Source organism: Ascaphus truei, chromosome 10, assembly GCF_040206685.1.
Source record: "Ascaphus truei isolate aAscTru1 chromosome 10, aAscTru1.hap1, whole genome shotgun sequence".
NCBI lineage: Eukaryota > Metazoa > Chordata > Amphibia > Anura > Ascaphidae > Ascaphus > Ascaphus truei.
In genome coordinates, this window is record NC_134492.1 from 18,428,791 (window position 1) to 18,450,172 (window position 21,382).

Below are 21,382 nucleotides of genomic sequence, written 5' to 3' on the forward strand. Positions count from 1 at the left end.
TACCATACACTATATCCCCATAGTTAATAATTGGCATTAGTAGCTGGTGTGCAATGTGCTTTCTGACCAATGGGCTTCGGCAGTATTTATTTCTATAAAGTACACGCAGTTTGGGATAGATTTTGAATGCTAGTTTGTCAATATGCAAACCAAATGTTAAATTGGAGTCAAGCCACATACCCAAATATTTAAAGCTAGTAACGGAGGCAAGATTAGTACTAGAGCTGGTTCTAATCAGTAGCTCCGTCATGGGAAGCTTATGAAATTTAGCCTTAGTACCAAAAAACATACTTAGTTTTTTTTGTCAGTGTTTAAAATCAGTTTATTTTGGGGGATCCAGTTTTGAACCTTTAATAATCAGATTGCAATACAGGACATACCTGAAAACGAGAGGTAACTCTCAATGTATTACTTCCTGGTAAAACATATAATAGTAATTTTGCCAATTACTGTGCTGTAAGTGTTGGGGGGGGGCGGGGGAAGTGGGTAGTAGGGTTGTTGTGTTTTCAAATATTTATTGTGGGTAGCGAGGATGGGTGAAGTTGGCATTTGGCACTTGGTGGGTGTTGATACCTACCTGGTGGTTAGCGGGAGGGATTAAGCCCTTCATTGCAATAGCGCTATTAACCGCTACGGTAATGAAGGGGTTAACTCTACCCGCAAACCCTCCACAAGGCCTAAACACTCACCAAGGGGCAAATACCACCTTCACCCACCCTCACTACCCACAATAAACATGGCAATGGTAGTTAACCCCTTCATTGCCTTAGCGGTTGGCCGCTAAGGTAATGAAGTTGCCTGTAAATGCATTTTTATTGCATGGGATTCATGCCTGGGGCCTCCGGTGCCGATATTAATGGGTATCAGCTCCGGAGACTATCGGCATCAATCCGATGCAGGAAAAAATCATTTTTTTTCTCTAAGTCCTGTCTCGCTGCCTCTCATTAGCTTCTCACCAGCCTCACGCCAGGAAAAGTTTTCCTGGCGTGAGGATTTGGGGAGAAACTTACCATTCTAGAGCCGCGATTAGCCTTGATAAGCTAATCGAGTCTACTAGAATTGCACGAGTTTCAAAACCTGCCAATAAGTGGCTTATCGACGGTCAGCCGGCGTTTTTTTTTTGACGGCTGAAAAAATTGTCGATTCATAGACTTGTCGCCCACTTATTGAGGCTTTCTGAATAGCCGTAGGCATTTTGGCCAAAAGGGCCTCGATGAGTGGGTTATCAAGGCTTATAGAATAGGCCCCTAAATGTTTAAGTGAACAGAACTTTAAGGTTAGATTTTAATAGTTTGATTTTACGTACACAAAACACTATTGCATGATCACTGAAAATGTCAGGCAAGATACCAGGTTTGGATTCTGTTGGGACAGGAGGCAAGATCCAATCTATCAGTGAGTGGTTACAAGACTTTACATTTGGTCGAGTAGGTTGAGCAATTAGTTAAATTTAGTGATTTGAATTGTGCACAGATTTGGTTGTTTTCGAGTCAAGCCAATTTAGGTTGAAGTCACCAAGAACCAATAGTTCACCAATTTCTATTCCAAGAAGAAAATTAGACGAATCCCATAGGGATTGTAGTGGGCATTTGGGCTTGCTTCCTTGCCAAGAATTTGCCAGCCAGTCCTTGCCAGCATGCTGGTTTATCAAGCTTAGCTGGCTACTTGGTCTACCAATGGGTCAATATGGTAAATGTAAGAAAATGTTTATGAAATGTCCTTTTAATCACCTACTCCAGTTTGCCTGGTGTTATCTTGACTATTTACATAATGGCCATTATATAATTATTTAATAATAATAAAAAAATTATAATTATAAAATGTTACCTCTCATTTTCAAGTATGTCCTGGGCATAGAGTTATGATGACAAATTATACATGGTTACAAATACATAGTTACATAACGGGGAATACATTATATACAAGACATTGCATGCACAGTCAAGATATGCCTAATGCCAGCCTTGGGACAGTGATAAAAGTCGGCGATAATTTTTGCCGGTAGCCGAATACCAATGGATATTAGACTTTAATGAATAGCATGTAAGTACAGTAAGTAATTTTGTAATAATGATTTATTTTCATGTGAAGCATTGAAAATAATGGTGCTGTAGAAAGGCCGTTTGCTCTGGTTTACTGCTGGCGGTATGCCTTTAGTGAAGGGATTGATAAAAAAAGTTGATATTTATAGAATTAGATATTTATCGCCCTCTAGTAAATACTGGCTTAAGTGGTTTAAATATTAAAGACTCACACTGCAAAACTAGGGCTAAAGCAGTACAGGCAGTCGTCGTTTTACAACGCTTCGCTTTACAACGAATGGCTTATCCAACGCTATGCAATGCATACCTATATTCATTTTTACAACGCCAAAATGGCTTATCCAACGCTCTTACGACGCTTTGCAACGTTGTGTATGTGTATATATAAATACATATTCACATAAACAACGTTGCAAAGCGTTGTAAGAGCGTATATATATAATATTATACTATATAATATTATATTATACTATATAATATATTATTTATTATGTTATATTATATATATAATACAGTATATACACTATATAATTTATGTGTGTGCTGCATATCTTATTGTCTGCATAAAATATTTGGTGTATTTTGAGTACCATTTTGAGTAATGCATTGTGTCGGATAACCGAGGACTGCCTGTACCAAATTTATGGATGGACAAAAAACGGGTCTTTTGTACTGTAGCACTATTGTAACAGTTTTGTATCTGAGACACTTGGATAGATAACCCTCCTAATTCTAGGCATACACACATTTTAATGTGTAAGCTTAACCTGTACGGAGTGTGGATAATTAGGAACAAGATACACGTAGTAACATATATTCCTAATTCAATTTCTCTAATTTTTTTATTTTATTCTTTAAAATATTCTGAACCCGCTACAAATGTATGTTTTTTTCCCCCTGAAAATTTAAGCCCAAGTTCTTGCCAAGTCCATGTGTTTTTCAATAGCGTCCAAAAGTCTGACAAGCTTCTACCTCCGAGACCAGAAATCTTTCAGTCAGATGTTAATTTTGTCCTGGACCTTCATTCAATTGAAATGTCCAGAGGTGCGTGGATGGTCCCTTGCTAGTACTTTCTGTAGATACACATTTTTCACTTCTCATCACCATTCTAACATGCAGCAATTTTTCACAAGTTGAAAACAATTGGACATTTTCATTTATTTGAATGGATATTTTTATATAGCATTAGTGACCTGTAAAATGCTATTTCAAATGCTATTTAAAGTCTGAAATGTATGGATGTCATTGTTCTATGCTAGGCACAATACTCGACATCTATACTTACAGTAAGCAAATGCATTAATTAATAGCAGGTAAACCTGTTTAAAGAAGCAGCTCATTTTAGTATTCTTCTTCATCACAACTGCATACAATGGAATATTGGTTTCAACAAATACAATTATTATTTATAAAATTATAGTTATACTGTAGGGTAAGTAAAGTAAATGGTCTATGAATTTGCTAACCACCTACTGTGGATAATTATTATCATCATACCTTGGATCATTATCTTGAAGTTGTACTGATTCAATAGCTGATTAATAAACCTCCTGATCCTTTAGGGTATAGGAACTTTGACTCACATTGTATAATCTTTGTTGTAAAAAGAGAACGCACAACCCAGGCAAGCTCAAACTCCCAAACCCACACATTTGGCCACGCCCAGTAGCCTGCCTCTATATATATATATATATATACATATATATACTAGCTGATATACCCGGCGTTGCCCGGGATGTAAATGTGTGAAATGATATGATGTAGCTGTTGTTCAAAAATTGTTTGTAAGCAAACAGCAGTACAATGTACATGTAGCAGAATTTAGATCATGAAAGTATGTTTATTGTAAGGCTTGTTTATAAACAATATTTTTGGTGGTTCCGGTTGGAGCAAATATATACAACTCATTTGGTGATCCGACTCTAGAACATGCCACATACTGTATAACTGGCCATGGGAGAAACATAGTGATTCTAAGTTGATACCAGTGCACTTGATTGACTGGCCTTGTGCTTTGTTGATGGTGATACCAAAGGCAAGTCTGACTGGGAATTGTAGGTGTTTGAAACTAAACGGCATGTCTGTTGGAATGAGTGGAATGCGGGGGATGAATACATCTTCTCCTTTTGCGTTTCCGGTTAATATAGTGGCTTCAATGAGGTTGGGCATTAATGTTTTGATGGCAAGTCTTGTTCCATTACAAAGGTTAGGTGTCTTTAGATTGCGAAGTAGCATGATGGGTGATCCTATTTTTAGTCGAAGACGATGTGGTGGCATTCCTGGAGGGTCCAGTGAGTGTAGGAATTCCGTTGGATAGTTGACTGCTTCATCGGCATCGACGACCGTATCGATTGAATTGTATTGAGTAACTGTGCCTGGAAGCATATCTTGAATTTCATTATTGATGTTATTGACCAAAGTATTTTTTGCTGCAAGAATGGCTCGTTCACATAGCCATTGGTGATTTGTGTAATTTTGTTATATGTTTGGATATACATGATGTATGAGGTCCGTAAGGGATGTCATCATGTGGCAAAAATTTGGTGGAAAATGCATTTCACCTGATGGTACTTCAGTAGGTAAAGTACCTTCTCAAATTTGAAGCAGCTTCTCGGCAAAATCATGTGCACTTGACTGGCCTAGAAGTTGGACTCGCATATTAGTTGTCAATGGCGAAGTTTTGACGTGTTGCCATAGATGCGAAGCTTTAAGGCATGCATGAAGTTCGTCTGCTGGGGTGGATCTTGGTATTACTGGAAGTGTTTGGCGGAAATCACCAGCTAAAAGTAGTACAGCTCCTCCCATGAGGTGTTGATTGTTCTGTAAGTCTTTTAATGTTCTATCAAGTGCTTCAAGTGATTTTTTGTGAGCCATTGTACATTCATCCCACACAATGATTTTGCAAGTTTGCAGTACGCGTGCTTGACCACATGCTTTGGAAATATTACATGTTGGGTTTTCTTCATTGTGGAAACCAGTGACTTGGAAAAGGCGCTTAACAACTATAACTATATATTCATTGGCAATGTTTAGAGGTCATTTTAGAGCCGTGTACTGTTCTTCCTCCATCCATAAGAGTGGCTGCAATGCCGGAGGATGCTATTGCAAGTGCTATATTATTTTGCATTTGTATTTCAGCAAGGAGTAAGTTGATGAGAAATGTTTTTCCTGTTCCTCCTGGAGCATCTAGAAAAAGAATAGTACCTTCTTCCTTTGCGATGTGATCTATGATGTTCTGATATGCGGTTTGTTGTTGTGCGGTTAACATGGGTTTTCTATCTTGAACATATGTGCGTAGATTTTCAATATTGTAGTTTTTTTCACACATAACGTCTGTATTGTACGTATAAGTATACGTGTAAGTATATCGCGGTGCTGACGTTGTGGAGGTTGTAGACCTAACTGTAGTAGTGTTTTGTTATTGATAGCTAGACATAGATCTTCTAACAATATGAGTACCTCGTTGTAAATTTCGGGTGAACATTGTAAATCCATTGTTGGGTTGTCATTCCATGCTTTGGCAAGTATATCCTTACTCATGTTTTCTCGATATGTTTCCCATAGAGTGTTGGGGTTGGATGGGCTGCAGGTCGTGAGGATAATGGCAAAAAGGTTTCGTATTTTGTTAGGCAAACACTGTAATGTTGCTTCTGATAAAGTAGTATTCCAGTGTTCATCATCCTCTAGCAAACCCAGCTTTTGGCAAGCTTCTCTATAAGTTTCACAGAGTTGGCCGTTGACTGTTTTAAGATCTTGAAAAGAAGTTGGTCCTGGAATTGTGTGAAGTAGCAGTCTGAGAAAAAAACATTCAGCGTTGTTTGGATGAACTGTGTAGACACGACCCAATGCTTCGCTTGCAACAGCGTCTTGTCCAGCAACAGGTACTCCATGTTTTCTTTTTTTGAAATGTTTTGTAGATGAATTCCAAGTGTAATATCGTGGAATGTCAGGATATAGTAATGTCTTTGCAAAGGAGTCGTGTTGACACAATTGAAAGAAGGCAGTTAAAGTTGTGTTTGGGGGTTGAGCAGCAAGTGCCTCTGCGTTATGAGGTGTGAAATATACTCTTTGTCCATTTTCTAAATGAACAGTGAGATGAACAACAGTTGGATGTCGTTCGTGAATAGGAAAGCTTAAAATGCGCCAAATGCCTTCATTACTACTAATATATCTTCCCAACTGGTAGAGAGAAATTTCATCACGGATCTTGTCATTTGTGAGTCCAAATATGGCCATGTCGCTTCCTTTGTTGACATATTTACAAATGTATTTAATAGATTTGACAGAATTACAGTATTCAACATTGATGTATGCGTTAAAAAATTTACAAAGAAGTGGCGAATATGGAACAACCCATTTGTTGTCCACTTGTACATCTCGGTTGCCTCGAAACTTTACTGTTGCTGTGTATTCACTGTCTGCTGGAGCGCGTCTTTGATAGCGAGGATATCGATCGTCTCCAGTTTGTGTGTCTGCAATAAATGGTTTTGGGAATTTTTTGCTGCGTGTGCCGTCCTTCATACATGGTGAATGAATATTAAGATTTCCACATGGTCCATGAATCATATTTATGCAGATTATTGCAAATAGGATTGAGTCTTCGTGTGGATTTGGCAACTCAGCAGATATGACGTTATCGATTTGTATTGGAAGTAGTTTTTCTTTGAGCCATATGAGAATATGCGCATGTGGAAGTCCTCGTTTCTGCCACTCAATTGAGTACATCCAGCATCTTGTTTCTCCAAAAATATGACTCTTAGGGCCTCATGCAGTAAGCGTCGATTATGTGAAATCGGCAATCTTACCGATTAGTCATGTTATTGGCGTTTTTTCCTCTCCGTATGCAGTAAGTGCCGAATACATTCAAAATCAACCCGAAAACAAATCCGCCCACTCTCACGATGATTAGCCGATCACACACAGGTGTATCGGCGTGCGTGGCGGGGTGCTGATAGGTTGCCCAATCACAAATCTTGCTGAATCAGGCGAAACAAGCATGTATTGGATTGCGCGCCATATTTAAAGGCAACGTGTACTGCTATTCATTCTCTGTGTTGTTGGGAGTGAGAGAGAAAGAGACGCACAGAGCTGGCTGTTTGAACATTTGCATATTGACTGAGAGACTTGTTGTGTATTGGGTGAGCTTTGTCCATTGTTGTTTTGTTTACATCTTTGTCTTGTTTTATATGTGGAAGTGTTTCGTGTGATTGCCTGTACATTTATTGTCTGTTTTTTGTGAGTGCTGGAAGTATGCCCGCAAAGCGTGGGAAGAGTGATGCTGGTGGGAGTGGGAGTGCTACTCGTGCGAGTACGCGTCGGAGTGAACGTACTGTTCAGGGGAGTGATGTTGCTGAGAGTGAGAGTGGTGTTGCAGGGAGTGGGAGTGCTGGTGCTGCGAGTGGTGTTGCTGGGAGTGGGAGTGCTGTTGCTGGGAGTGGGAGTGCTGTTGCTGGGAGTGGGAGTGCTGTTGCTGGGAGTGGGAGTGCTGTTGCTGGGAGTGGGAGTGCTGGTGCTAGGAGTGTGAGTGCTGGTGCTAGGAGTGTGAGTGCTGTTGCTAGGAGTGTGAGTGCTGGTGCTAGGAGTGTGAGTGCTGGTGCTAGGAGTGGGAGTGCTGGTGCTGGGAGTGCTGCTGGTGGCGCAGTTGCTGATGGGGTGGATGGTGGTGGCGTGCTTGCTGGTGGCCAGCTTTTGGAGGCTCTTCCATTGGAAGAAGGAGAGTCCAGTCAGCACCAGCCAAGCTCTGACCCTAAACCTGCTCGGAAGAAACATGTGGAGAAGCCACGTAATCCTCGCTTCAATGACCAGGAAAATACAGCTCTTGTCACTGGCATTCTGGAGCACTATGACAGTATATATGGACATTTACTAGGTAAGTGTACCTTTACATTTATTATTCAAATACATGTGATCCTAGGTCATCTGAGTTTTGTTCATATGCAAATATGGGTTCACAATATCTTTCTATGTTAATTAGTCTGGAAACACAGCTTTTTATCATGCCTTACAAGGACAACTAAACACAGGCGGTCAATTTGCCATAACTGCATACAATATGAATGCAAGCTTGCTTACATGTATATGTTTAGTAGTGAATGCTCATGTGCTTCACATATTACACATAAAACAGCATGTTTGCTATCTCTTGGAACAGCTAGCAGTGTAGGAAACTTGTGCTTATATTATTATTAATTTACCTTATATATTTGATATGTTTTTCAAGAGCGGACAAGTTCAGCAAGCAGAAAAGAAATGTGGGACACAATAGTCATTGGTGTCAATGCGTGTGGGAATCATGTGAGGGACAAGCGGAATTGTCACAAGAGATTTGATGATATTAGGTCCAAATTGAAAAAGAAAATACAACACCAACGCGTGCATGCTACTGGCACTGGAGGTGGGCCCACACCACAACGTCTCATATTAAGTCCATTGGAGGAGCTGCTTCGGGCAAAATTACTTCCCGTCGTCGTGGAAGGCTTACCTGGTGACCGTGATATAGGAATTTACCCCTCACAATTTCCACCAGGTGAGAAATATTACTGTACTAGGCGTGTCGTTGCTTACAGTTATTTTGCATAGTTACACTGCTTTTTATACTGTCTTCACAATATAAGCATACCTGCATCTATATATGTATATGTCTGATTCTGTATATATATATATCTCAAAATAGACATATATGTTGTAGTCCTACTAAAAGCAGTAACTAATATAGCACGTGCCATTGCGTGCTCATTTACATGTGAATTCCCAAAATGCATTGCTGCAGTGGAAGCAATTGATGGTGGGCGAAGATGGGGAACAACAGGGTAGTACACATGTGTAACACATGTTAATGAGAAATTATTACTAGCTACAGGTACAGAACAGAAATATGTAGAATATTATTGTGTATTTTATTTATTTTACTCCGACAAACATGACATTACTGCCTATTTTAAGCATGCATCAAATATATTGCATGCAACGGCCTACAAACATCACTTGCACTAACACATCTATAGTTGTTTATGAAAAGGTCCATTTTTGCTTTAACTCATATACAGACAGCATAATGAGGCACACGTATCATATTTTATGTCATTGTTTTCATAACTTAAAAACTGCACACGACTATTTAGCTCATCTACCATTGTGTTAAAGCAGCTGCAATTAATATCTCATCACAGCATACACTTCAACAGAGGGGGTGGGGTTCAGCACACACACTAATTACAGCCTCATTTTAGGGGCAACTTAGTTCACACCATTTTCACCTGTTTCAAGTAATTGAAAGGTGTGGCTGATTAGGCTTTTTGGGGAAGGGAATACCGTTCTTACAACCTCACTAGCACAACTGAAGTTAATCACACTCATTTGAAAGCTTCACTTTAGCTACTAAATGCCCCAACAACTCATTACTTATCAAACCGTACGTCACACATTAGTTCACTCATATCTATAGTTGAACTACTACTATCAACGACACATTATCACACACTGCATGTGTTGTCTTGTTTAGTCACAGCCACATTCATGTGTGCCACATCTTATATTAATGTACCACACATATCCTCTACCAAAAACAACACTTTTTGCAATATGACCACCTTCATGATAACCATTGTGAATGGTCATCTCATGATAGTTATGTACATTATGATACTGATATCACTACACAACATATGATTTTTATGTACAAATTTAATGTATTTTTCCTCACGCATTACTGCAGAACCATAGTATGTTGTATGTTAGGGAACTCAAAACTTCTAAGTACACAGGCATGTACATTGTTATTACAACTATTTATGTTCACTTTCACACACACATTTTGGGTTAAGGAAATGATGCTGTTAGGTACGCATAAATACAGAACATACAATAACTGTTTGTTCAATATTTACACATGTAAATGTAAAACTTATGTTATTGTTATATATAGTTGCTCCTGAAGGACATGTGTCACCTGAGACTGAACAAGTGTCTTCACCTGGGTCAGCCAGCTCAACACACCTAGAAGGTGAGTGTATCAGTTGGTGGCCATATAATATGTGCTCTTCTATATGTTATGTTGTCATGTTCATTATTTGTTTTGCACATCTTCTTTAAATAGGATTACTTAGTGTCAGTGAAAATGAAGTGTAAGGCAACTTGTATTGTGTTAGTGATGTTAACTATCATGTAGGAGTTGTGAGTTTACAGCAAGTTTTCATTCACTCATATTTCATACTGAGTCCAAACATTATTCTTAAGTCAAGGTAGTTTTTAATGTGAGGTTATAAAACGTATGGAAACATGTTAGTTGTTACTTATGACACAGTAGAATTACATAGTAACACAGCAGAGATTAACATGACATTTAATAATGTGTACATTTATTTGTAGAACATGATGAAGAGGATTATGATGATGATGATGATGATGATGACGCCACCGCCATAGACACACAAATAGAAGCAAGTGACCATGAAGACGTTCCAATTGAAACTGTTTTACCGGCAAATCGTCCAGCAAATACGACATACAATGCAATTGTAGCTTCTGAGGGAAAAATTGTGGAAGCAGAAAATCGTCGCCATTCTGACTTCATGACAGTGCTGGAAAGGATGATTGCACTGCAGGAAGAAACAGTTTCACAATTGGCACATCTCCACAGAGTCTTCATTGAAGTGCCGAAACAGTTGCAAAAAATCAACACCTCATTCGAAGCATTAGTTGTTCAGCAAACACAAGCTAATTACTGGAGAATGACTAATGTACCACAATTCAACACCTCCCAGCCAGGATCTGTTCATGCAGGTCAGTTTTCACCACATTCATCTGATATTCATTCACCAGGCCCAAATGTTACCGGTCAAGTAGCAGACATTGGTGTGCAGGTTCCTGATGACATCCTACCGCTGCCATCTGTACAAATTCAGCAGCAGACACCTACAAAGGAGCCCACAAAAACAAAACACAAGCAGTTACTACTGACCAGTTTTTGGTCAAAAACAACAAAAGACACACATGAAACAGACCAACCATCACTTGTGCAGTGTCTACCAACTAGCTCACATGTGTCAGTGGGCACAAGCCCTGTCCGTGAACAGTCACTACCCAAAAGCCCTGTAGGTGAGTCACTGGCCAAAAGCCCTGTAGGTGAATCGCTGCCCAAAAGCCCTGTAGGTGAATCACTGCCCAAAAGCCCTGTAGGTGAATCATTGCCCACAAGCCCTGTAGGTGAGTCACTGGCCACAAGCCCTGTAGGTGAGTCACTGGCCACAAGCCCCGTAGGTGAACAGTCACTGCCCAAAAGCCCTGTAGGTGAGTCACTGGCCACAAGCCCTGCCCGTGAAGTGCCAGAGGCCAGTCAAAGTGGCTCTGTTGTGCCTAAAGTTGGTGGCAAAAGAAAAAGGAAAATTCAAGAGACAACAAGCAGGCCTGTTACTCGCTCGCAAAAGGAACAAAAAAAATAAATGTTATAATTCAGAAAATATGTCTTTGGCCTTGTTTTGTTGACTTCAGATTATCTAATTACTATTGTATGTATGCTGAAGAGTGTGTTGTTTCCAAACTTTCAAGTATGTTCTTGTACACGTGAAGTTTTGGAAATGTTAACACTCCTAATTAATGAATAGTGTTATAAATATTTATGTTTTAATCGTCTATTCAGTAATGGTCCACCAGGAGCCAGTTGCTAAGTTTAGAGAAGCTGCCATTGACTTTGCAGCAAAACATTGCATTTGGGTGTGTTAATTGATGTAATCATTGCATGTGCATATTATTTTCATGCAATTATAAAAGCACCTATTTAACTGCAAACATCTTTCTTGTACGTGTACAGCAGGATTTTGTGTTAAATATTACTTACCTTTGCTGCCCATTGTAATGTTGTCCTTTAATCATTTATGTGTTCTTGTTTCAAGAACATCTCTGAATTGATACTAATATATATGTAGTATGTATTGATATATGCACACACACACACACAGACACACACTGTGTGTGTGTGTGTGTGTGTGTGTGTGTGTGTGTGTGTGTGTGTGTGTGTGTGTGTGTGTGTGTGTGTGTGTGTGTGTGTGTGTGTGTGTGTGTGTGTGTGTGTGTGTATATATAGTGCTATCTAAACTGGTATAGATGTATTTACAAAAAACATACACTTCATGCTTCCTTGTGAAAACACAGTATTTTAATAATACAGGCCTAATGTTTGACAACTATACTAAGTGTGAGCCTCTAACATTATTGGGCGCAAACAAATGTTTATTACTTAATTCACTCATGTTTATCACCATTTAAATAGGTTTCATACAAGGCCTACTTACTGCCATCAATATGTTGTGTGTACTCCAGCAATATTTAAAAAAAAAAAAAAAATTACTTTTTTATATATATATATATATATAATAAATATATAAAAAAAAAAAATAATAATTTTTTATATATATAATATATACATATACACATACACATACACATACACATACACATACACATACACACAATATACATATAGTACAATATACACTTTATATATATATATATTTATGAGATAGATATATTTATATATATATAGATACACACGTATTTAAACTCATGCAGACAGGGACTTAACCAGACTTTCAAATACACACAGAAATGTATGTGGGAAAAAAACATTTCATTTTGCAGGTGTGTGTATTTACTGATATGGCTGTCTAAGCACTATTTTCACACAGTGCTCTTTGTTATTTTGCAAGAAAACTCAATGTTACTGAATGAAAAGTGTACTAATGTTTTCAAAAACGAGATAAAAAAAGGATACATGTTTGTCCCACATGCGGCTATCACTAACCACAAATGTTCAAGCAATTATAACTAGAAATCCAATTGGCGTTTGAAATAAGGAGTTACAGTTTATACTTTTGTTGACCTTGAAAAGGAAACACAGCAATTTGTTAGCCACTGAGCAGTTTCATTTTGATGAGCAAAGAACAGATACCTGCACACATCTTTTGTGCTACTCTGCAATGGCTGATGAATTGGTGACAATTATGAATCCGAATTTAGGTTATAAATACATGATATCAGAAGCTATTTTATCAACTTGCGGACATCAAGCAAGCACACGCCAAATCTATGATTTGATTCGAGCAAAATATCCTTATTACCAAAACCGTCGGCATGCGCGCAATTTTAATTCATCAATAAGATTCACTTTATCAACAAATGACTTTTTTGAACGTGTGCAGGATAAGCTAGAACACAACTATGGTTTCTGGAAGATTGCCAAAGAAAAACATTTCACCGTGAAAGAAGGCACATATATTGTGGTTAAAGGCATATTTATTCCTAATGCCAATAGCAATGGATCCGCTACTACTGTTCCTTGTGAATCGATAGCTGCTGCAATATCTGCACCCTCCATTCCTGAAACCCACATTGTACATGAACATAACTACTATGATTCTGTACCAAGCCTTTCAGCTGAAAATGCATTGGAATGGGTACCCGAAGAAATGAACATACCTCCCGACCAATTGTTTGAAGAAAGCAGTGGCGATTCCTATGAGCGCTTCATGGAGGAGATGTGTTTCATACTGGATTCAGCGTTTGGGTCAAGCGTGGATGAAAATGCCTTGCATTTCTGGAGTGACCAGTTGCAGGCAGACGAAGAGTTAATTCTAGAAGAATGGTAAATATAACAATCGTTATGCGTTGACTCTGCGTTTACATTTTTTTTTTTTTTCTAACCACCATTTTCCCTTTCAATGCGTGGATACAGCGTAACATAGCAGACTGCATAACATGTAGCGATCACAAACAAATTGTTTCCGAATACAATATAGTAGAACCTGAAAGAGTAGTACACATTGCTGACGGAATAAATATACGTACTTTCCTATCACTTTAAACATATTAGCAACATTTTACCATAACTCTAACACATACCTGTTTTGTTATCATGCTACATCTACAACATTTAAAAGCGGGTCCACCACGTATGACGTGGGACCCTTGTCATGGCCCAAGGCGTCCTTAAAAAGGATTACGGATGTAAGTCCCGCCCCCAAGCGACGTGCGCGCCTCAAAGCCTATTGGCTGTCATGTTTTGTTATAGTAACGGTAACTGCAGTGTGTCATACAGTGGGGGCGTACACTGGGCGTTAGCCGAATGTTAATTGAGTGGGAGGAGTGTTAGCGTGCGTTTCACGCTGGTTTAACATGACGTCACACGTATTGCATTTGCGCATTGTGTTATCGGCCGTCCTTTCTGTCCAAACACGTCTGTTTAAAAAGAATACAGATGTACTCGTTTAGAACGAATGTAGTTTCGTATTCATTGTATTTGAAATAAAGATTGTATGTTTAATCATATTTTCAACCTGTATTGAACGCACAACGTACGCTTTGTTTTGCGCATGCGCAAACAGTTAGTGCAGCCAAGCCTAAAGTGCGTGCGCACACTAAGATGTGCGCGCACATTTTTCAGTATACAGGCAACGTTCACATCATATACATAGTTATGCCTGCTACAAATTTAAAGAAACATTACATACTGATGTACACTTGTACTTCTAACATATAAGTGAGTGACGTGTGTATGTACACAATCATATAGAGCTGTGTAACGCGTTGTCACGGATACATATATAGTAAGGTGCCATCTTTGACCATCATGTGTTTGCTGTATTTCAGAGATGTCGGGGAAGATACAATCGGATCAATGTATGATTTCAGAAGAGTCTACCTTTATATGAGATGATTGTGAGGAGGAGCCACCGACTACTATACTACATATGGAACTAATTTTATATTGCTTGCAGCGCTTATTAACAAACAATTAAAAATGTTATACACTTATGCCTATATTGCATAAGCACTTAATTAACATAATGATGTTGCAAAATAGTGCCTCATGAATTTTTATTGAGTGTTCTTTAATGACTACTATCATTTTATGGCATGGTGTGTTTTATATATAACAACCATTCCCACTCTGCTAACACATTTGTGTATTCTATTGTGTAATGGAACGTATGACTGTCGAAACTATGTAACAATAATAATAATAATAATTATAATAATTATAATATGAGCATGTTCATGTATAGCGCTGCTAGTTGTACACAGCGCTTTACAGACACATTTTTCAGGCTGAGGTCCCTGGCCCGTGGAACTTACAATTTATTTTTGGCCGCCTGAGGCACAGGGAGATAAAGTGACTTGGCCAAGATCACAAGGAGCCGACACCGGGAATTGAACCAGACTCCCCTGCTTCAAACTCTCAGTGCCAGTGTGTGTCTTTACTCACTGAGCCACTCCTTCTCCCAATGTAAAGGACACTTACAACCAACTAGCCCTTTATTGTTAAAAATCTCTTGTTACATGGGTATGTTGATAAAATGGTTTGGGACTGTAGCAATTAATGTTATTGGCCAGATGTTGTGGTCCCCTACAATGCATGATGTTCTGAATATGACATCAACATCATGTAATGAAGTACGTTTCTGTGTATATTTCATTAACCTAACTAACTATAGTTTACTGTGTTTATTAAACTTTCTAAAAATACATCGTATAGTCAATATGATGATATAAGCTACCATAATAAAGCTGGTGTTATCATTTGTCGGTGTTATACATGGATCCTACACAAATTGATACAGACACAAACAGTTGTCTTAAAAAGTGTGTCTATGCTAATGTGCACGTGATTGACGTTACAATTGTGAGAATACTTGATAATTATCATCATGATAATGATGAAGTGACGTGATTTATATTGCAAAAATATTACCAACATTGTCATATAGGTAAATTAGAAATGCTAAATGACAGTAACATTTGCAACAAAATGGTGTTTTCTGTTAACAGTTTTACACTTGGTACATGTAGGACACATCCACACACGTGTGACTTATACATACACATGTCACAAATTTAAATTAATGTTGACTATTAATTCCTAGCATTAAAAAAACACCAACTTTGCTAAATATAAGATGTAGTACGCATTGTTGTGATTACAGGCATTCATGCATGGAGTGTTATGATCAGTCAATTTCATCCGTGATGAATGAGCTCCCGTAAGTAAACAAATAAGTACAGTTATCCCCTTGTCTCCAAACAGCTCTATATTACATGAATGGAATTTATAAGGAAACATACATAAAATGTGATGAAATGGGAGTAATCATTTTCTAATACAATGCACATGAAAGCTCAAGAGTAGCTAAATGCATATACATGATACAGAAAGTACATGTATGTTACATTTGGCTTTAAACCAATATGTTGGGTTTTTACTTCAAATAATTATAGGAAGATTGAGGTAGGCACATCTTATGAGAGATGTCAGCAAATATACATACCATGATCAGTCATACTGGAGATATACCTATAATGCAAAGGAACAATATATAAATTGCAAACATTGACATGCCATCTTCAGTACCGTAAACAACACAGCAAAGTGTGTATTTGGTGTTAAATGTGCAACACCATGTATATTTAATCAAATTCAAAATGTAAATCAGCCTGGTGTACACATCATATGGATGTACATGTTACACTGCACCAATAACATTGTATGTAAGCATACTAGAAGCATGAATGAGTATGGGCATAAAATGTGTATTGTGTTAGCATAAGGAACAACACAATGCTAAAATATTAGTGCTTTGTTACACCAGTTGTATTCACATACACACAACTAAAGTACAATTGAAGAGGGATTATATAACCTGTGCAACAATAACATACCGGTGCCACATCCCTTTGTGCACACAGCAGAGAGAAGAAAGGTGTGCAACCCATATTCATCTGTGTCCTAACAGAAGGTTATATAAAAAAACATTATTGTTAAGATAACATAATGTAAGTATAAAAGTAGAACTTGGAACATATATGTTTTTACTTACAAGAAAAAAATGAATTGATGAGATTCTGGCGTGTCTGGCCACCACTGGCTGTTTGTTCATTTTCAGCAGCTACATGGGTGGGATGCTCGTCTACCAAAGGCTCAGCTAGGTCTGATTGTACATTGTGCCTGAGTGCAACATTGTGCAAAATGCAACAGGCAAGGATAATATCAGACACTTTTTGAGGCTTGTATAGAAGAGCCCCACCAGTTCTGTCCAGACACCTAAATCTGGTCTTGAGTAGGCCAAATGTCCTCTCTATAACAGATCTTGTAGAGATATGGGCTGCATTGTACCTCTCCTCTGCTTCAGTTTGAGGGTTTAGCACCGGAGTCAAGAGCCACGGCCTAATTCCGTATCCTGAGTCACCTATAATGAATGGAGCACACATAAGCTGACATTAGTGATCAAATTGTACAATGCCAACATTCCTAAATAAAAATGTGTTTTGTGTTATAACATGTAAATGTGTACTCACCCAGCAGCCAACCATGTTCAAAATGTCCCTCTTCGAACGCATGGAAGACTGAAGAGTTCCTCAGGATAGAGGAATCGTGACTGGAACCAGGGAATTTGGGTACCACATGCATTATCCTCATCGTCGCATCACATACCACCTGTACATTGAGTGAATGGTAGTGCTTACGATTGCGGTACACATGCTCACTCTGACTAGGTGCAATCAAAGCAACATGTGTGCAATCGATTGCACCCAGCACACATGGTATCCCTGCTATATTATAAAAGCCAGTCCTGACTTCCAGCCACTCTGTCGCCTCTGTAGGAAAATGAATATAATTCCTTGCGCGTCTATTGAGTGCATAGAGAAACTGAGTCAAGGCCCGCGAGAATGTAGATTGCGAGACCCCGCCCACTATGCCCACAGTTGTCTGGTATGACGCGGAAGCAAGATAATGTAATGAGCACAGCATTTTAACAAGGCCAGGGACTGCACGACCTCTGGCTGTGAAAAAATCTAAATCTCCCCTTATCTCCTGATAAAGAGATAAGATTGCTGCTGAACTCAAACGATAGCGACTTACAATCTCCTCCTCACTCATCCCATCTAACAGGGTTCTCTCCCTGTACAGACGTGGACGAGGCACAACTTGTCTCCTCTGTCTTCTCCTCTGATCTCCTGTCCCTCTCCCTGTCCCTCGGCCTGTCCCTCTCCCTGTCCCTGTCGTATCCGCGTCACTGTCCCTGTCACTGTCCCTCGGTGTGTCCCTCCCTTGCCCTAAGTCATTCTCTTCATCAGCAAGCATGTCATAGAAAAGAATGTTCCTCCGTCTCCTAAACAATCTCAACATTTTGAAATGAGTAGCTGTGAATGAGCAGGTAATGGGCGTCCTTTAAATAGGTATGTGATGATGTCAGGTGACATAGTAAAATGCAAGGTTTTACATTAACATAATAAAGTACTTGTGTGGCAAGCTGTGTGCAGTTGTTGTGTGTATTCTGCAGGGAATGATGATATTTGCCAATGATGTGAGGTGAAGCTTTGTACAAACATTGCTTGCAAATAAATAGTTGCATGTGCAATGCATGTAAAACTTGTGAACGCAAGAGTCAGTCATGTAATGAGACAAAAAGGCTGAGATTGATGTGGGAAAAGTTTTGTGTAACATGTGTAATTAGCCATGTTATTGTGACATGTTGCCAACAATGAATAGTCGTGTGCATATGCATGCATTTCTGTAATGAGGATAGTTGCTATAGAATGAGTTTACAAGGTGTCCCAATGCTGAATTAATGTACATGTGTGTATAAGTTAGGTTGAAGTGCTTGTAATGCAACGGTTATAATGTAAACATGCAATGTGATTGCGCGTCCAATAAGTGACGTCATGAAAATAGGGAGGACCAAACCTAGATGTAAACATGAGAATTTAGATGTACATGAACGTTTAAAGATGCGTGACACATTACAAGCATTGTGTAATGTAAAGGAACATGAATATACTGTGTATGTGTGACATGTGTGACATGTGTGACATCATGTAAACAATTGTTGCTCAATTCAGTAAAATGTGTGATATGATGTGAGGTTCTCCTTTAAGAGTTGAGTATAGTATTTTCCCTTGCCACATCATCACATGATGAGTAATGTGACACGCAAATGCTGAAAACATGTAAAAGTAGAATGTTATGCAAATAATACACGTCAGCTGTGACACAATGCAGGGAATGCCCCCACACTGTAATGCAAATCCCCTTTGTATTGTGAGCAATGAAACGTAAACAGTACTATACTGTTATACGTCCCCGCTCCATTGACTCCATTGATGTACAGAAGATTTTTTTTTTCTAAGTGCCGTTCCGGCAGCCTTAGCGATCGTTCTCCCGTCCAAACTGCCAACTTTAGTTGGCGGGAGAAATCGGCCATAACATCTCAATTTCGTAGTGCCGATCAGCCCCGATAAGCTGATTTTTTTTGTTGAATCCAGCCGATTTAAAAAAGTGGCGATCAGTGGCGAAAACAGGCTTATCGGCAGCCGACTGGCCATAACAAAATAATCGGCTCCGAAACCTGGCGAAATCAAGCACTTATCGGCGCTTACTGAATCTCAAACCCAATTTTGGCTATAAAATGGTGATAATTCCCTTATCAACGCTTACTGCATGAGGCCCTTAGTGATGATGTTTATTAATTTAAGTAGCTTCTGTCGGAAGACTCTGGCTATTAAGTCGTGGCGATCGCTGGGTGCCTGTCCAAAGCGAAGTTTTTCTTTAATGTTTGTCCAAGATGGATTACATGTAAACGTAATGAAGAAGTCTGGCCGTCCATATGCTCGAACATAGGACATAGCATCCTGGGCATATTCGTGCATGTGTCTAGGGCTTCCTGTGAAACTTGCCGGTAGAATGATTTTTTTCCCAATGTTTTCAACGTTTCCATCATTGACTACAGCATCCCTGAGATGTATGTATTGATCAACGCGAAGTTGTTTTTGATGTAAGCGTATGTATAGAAGACGCTCACTTTCAATTTTAGCATACATGTCAACAATAAATTGATGAAAGTGTTGGCGACAATGTGGTTTGGTGTTGCCTGTCTTATCATGATTGTGTAGGCATAGAAGTCCATAGCTGAAACGGTTTTGTGGGTTTGTGCTTGTGAAGCGGGATCTATTTGCATGATGTTGAAGTGATAGCCATCGTCACCGTTTGGAAATATGAGTGGGTATTGAAGTGCATCATATGACCGGTGTGTTTCTGAAATGCATTGAAGGGAATTAGCACGCTTTTGTAGAATGATGTCCCGTCTATCAAATTGTTCGCCTGCTATAACAATAGCTACTTCGTTAATTTGAGGAGCATTAAAGCAACGTTCATGTTGACCAGCAGGTGTTTTGTCTGCTCTGATAACGACTTTATATTCATCATTTGGCATGCGTTCTAGTGATGTTTTAAAGGTGTTAATCAGATGGTTGTGTTGATGTAACATCCTTTGTAAGCATAGAACAATATCCCGTCTTATGGTGGGGATACAATGACATCGTTTATCAGCTTCTTGTTGTTCATCCCCCATGAAATAAATTTGTAAAAATTTGGGATTTTCATCCGATAAAGGGAGTAGAGACCCGGCCCTGTGATACACTTGAACTTGGACTTTGAAAGTACTTTGAAAGCCTGTTTGTTGAACTATAGATGTAGCACCAAAGGATGTCATTTGAAAAGCGGAGTTGTACTTGCGTATGTTTTGTAGAAAATGTTTTGATTCTGAAGCAGTCCCTGACATGTGCGCAAGAAGTTCATTTGGAGGTGGTTGTAGAGGGGGTGGGTAAACTTTCCCATTTCGACAACACATTCCAGCACATTCGTTCTTGAATTTTTTGGCTTGACAGTGACGGCATATTGTGTTCATGGGTCCAATCTGAATAAGTGGATGTTGATCGTAGTGGATGTGAGGATTGTATTGAAAAGCGGCGCGTAACAAATTGTAATCTTGTGATTGAGTTGATGTTGTGTGTGTTTGCTGTAGTAATGGTGTGTCATGGTGTTGGCTTCTTCGTATTGCTTTTGATGCTTGTCTCTGTTTTGCAAGGCGTGTTTGATGCTGTCGTGATGTTCTTGCTCGTTCTTTCTGTTTATTAATGCGTGCTTGATGCTGTTGGGGAGTCTCTGCCGCTCGTGCATTTCTGACTGTGTGTATGTGTTTTGCAATCTGTTGTGGTGTTTGTGTTGCTCTTCTTTGTTTGGCTCTTTCTCTTTGTTGTGCAAGTCGTGTTTGATACTTGTGTTGGGTTTCAGTTGCACGTGATGTGCTGGGTGTTTGTGGGTCTTGTTGATAGTGTGTGTTTTGTGTTGCAGTTGATATGCATGTTTGTTTTGTGTGTTGATTGTGGTGTTCTGGTATTGATGTAGTGTGTGGTGTGTCCTGTTGGTGGGTGTGTGTGTGTGTCTGTGGTTGAAGTGTACTGTCATGGTGTGTTGTGTGTGTGTTTGGTGTAAATGTAGTCAGTTGTATTGT

At 39.1% G+C, this 21,382-nt stretch overlaps 1 protein-coding gene across 1 annotated transcript; it reads left to right on the forward strand.

Annotated features, from left to right (window-relative positions):
* Positions 1-8,291: 8,291 nt before the first annotated feature.
* LOC142503314 (uncharacterized) lies at positions 8,292-19,710 on the forward strand. The gene is made up of 4 exons (XM_075615464.1): positions 8,292-8,568; positions 9,967-10,044; positions 10,410-10,895; positions 19,655-19,710. The coding sequence occupies exons 1-4, from the start codon at positions 8,292-8,294 to the stop codon at positions 19,708-19,710; spliced, it is 897 nt and encodes a 298-aa protein (XP_075471579.1).
* The last annotated feature ends 1,672 nt before the right edge of the window (positions 19,711-21,382 follow it).

What these genes read in the sequence shown, in the direction of transcription:
- LOC142503314 (XM_075615464.1), top strand. Translation starts at nt 8,292, where the DNA reads ATGTGGGACACAATAGTCATTGGTGTCAATGCGTGTGGGAATCATGTG. An exon ending in CAGCTCAACACACCTAGAAG is followed by an intron (nt 10,045 to 10,409) that starts GTGAGTGTATCA and finishes ATTTATTTGTAG; the next exon opens with AACATGATGAAGAGGATTAT. An exon ending in CGGTCAAGTAGCAGACATTG is followed by an intron (nt 10,896 to 19,654) that starts GTGTGCAGGTTC and finishes TGTTTGTCCAAG; the next exon opens with ATGGATTACATGTAAACGTA.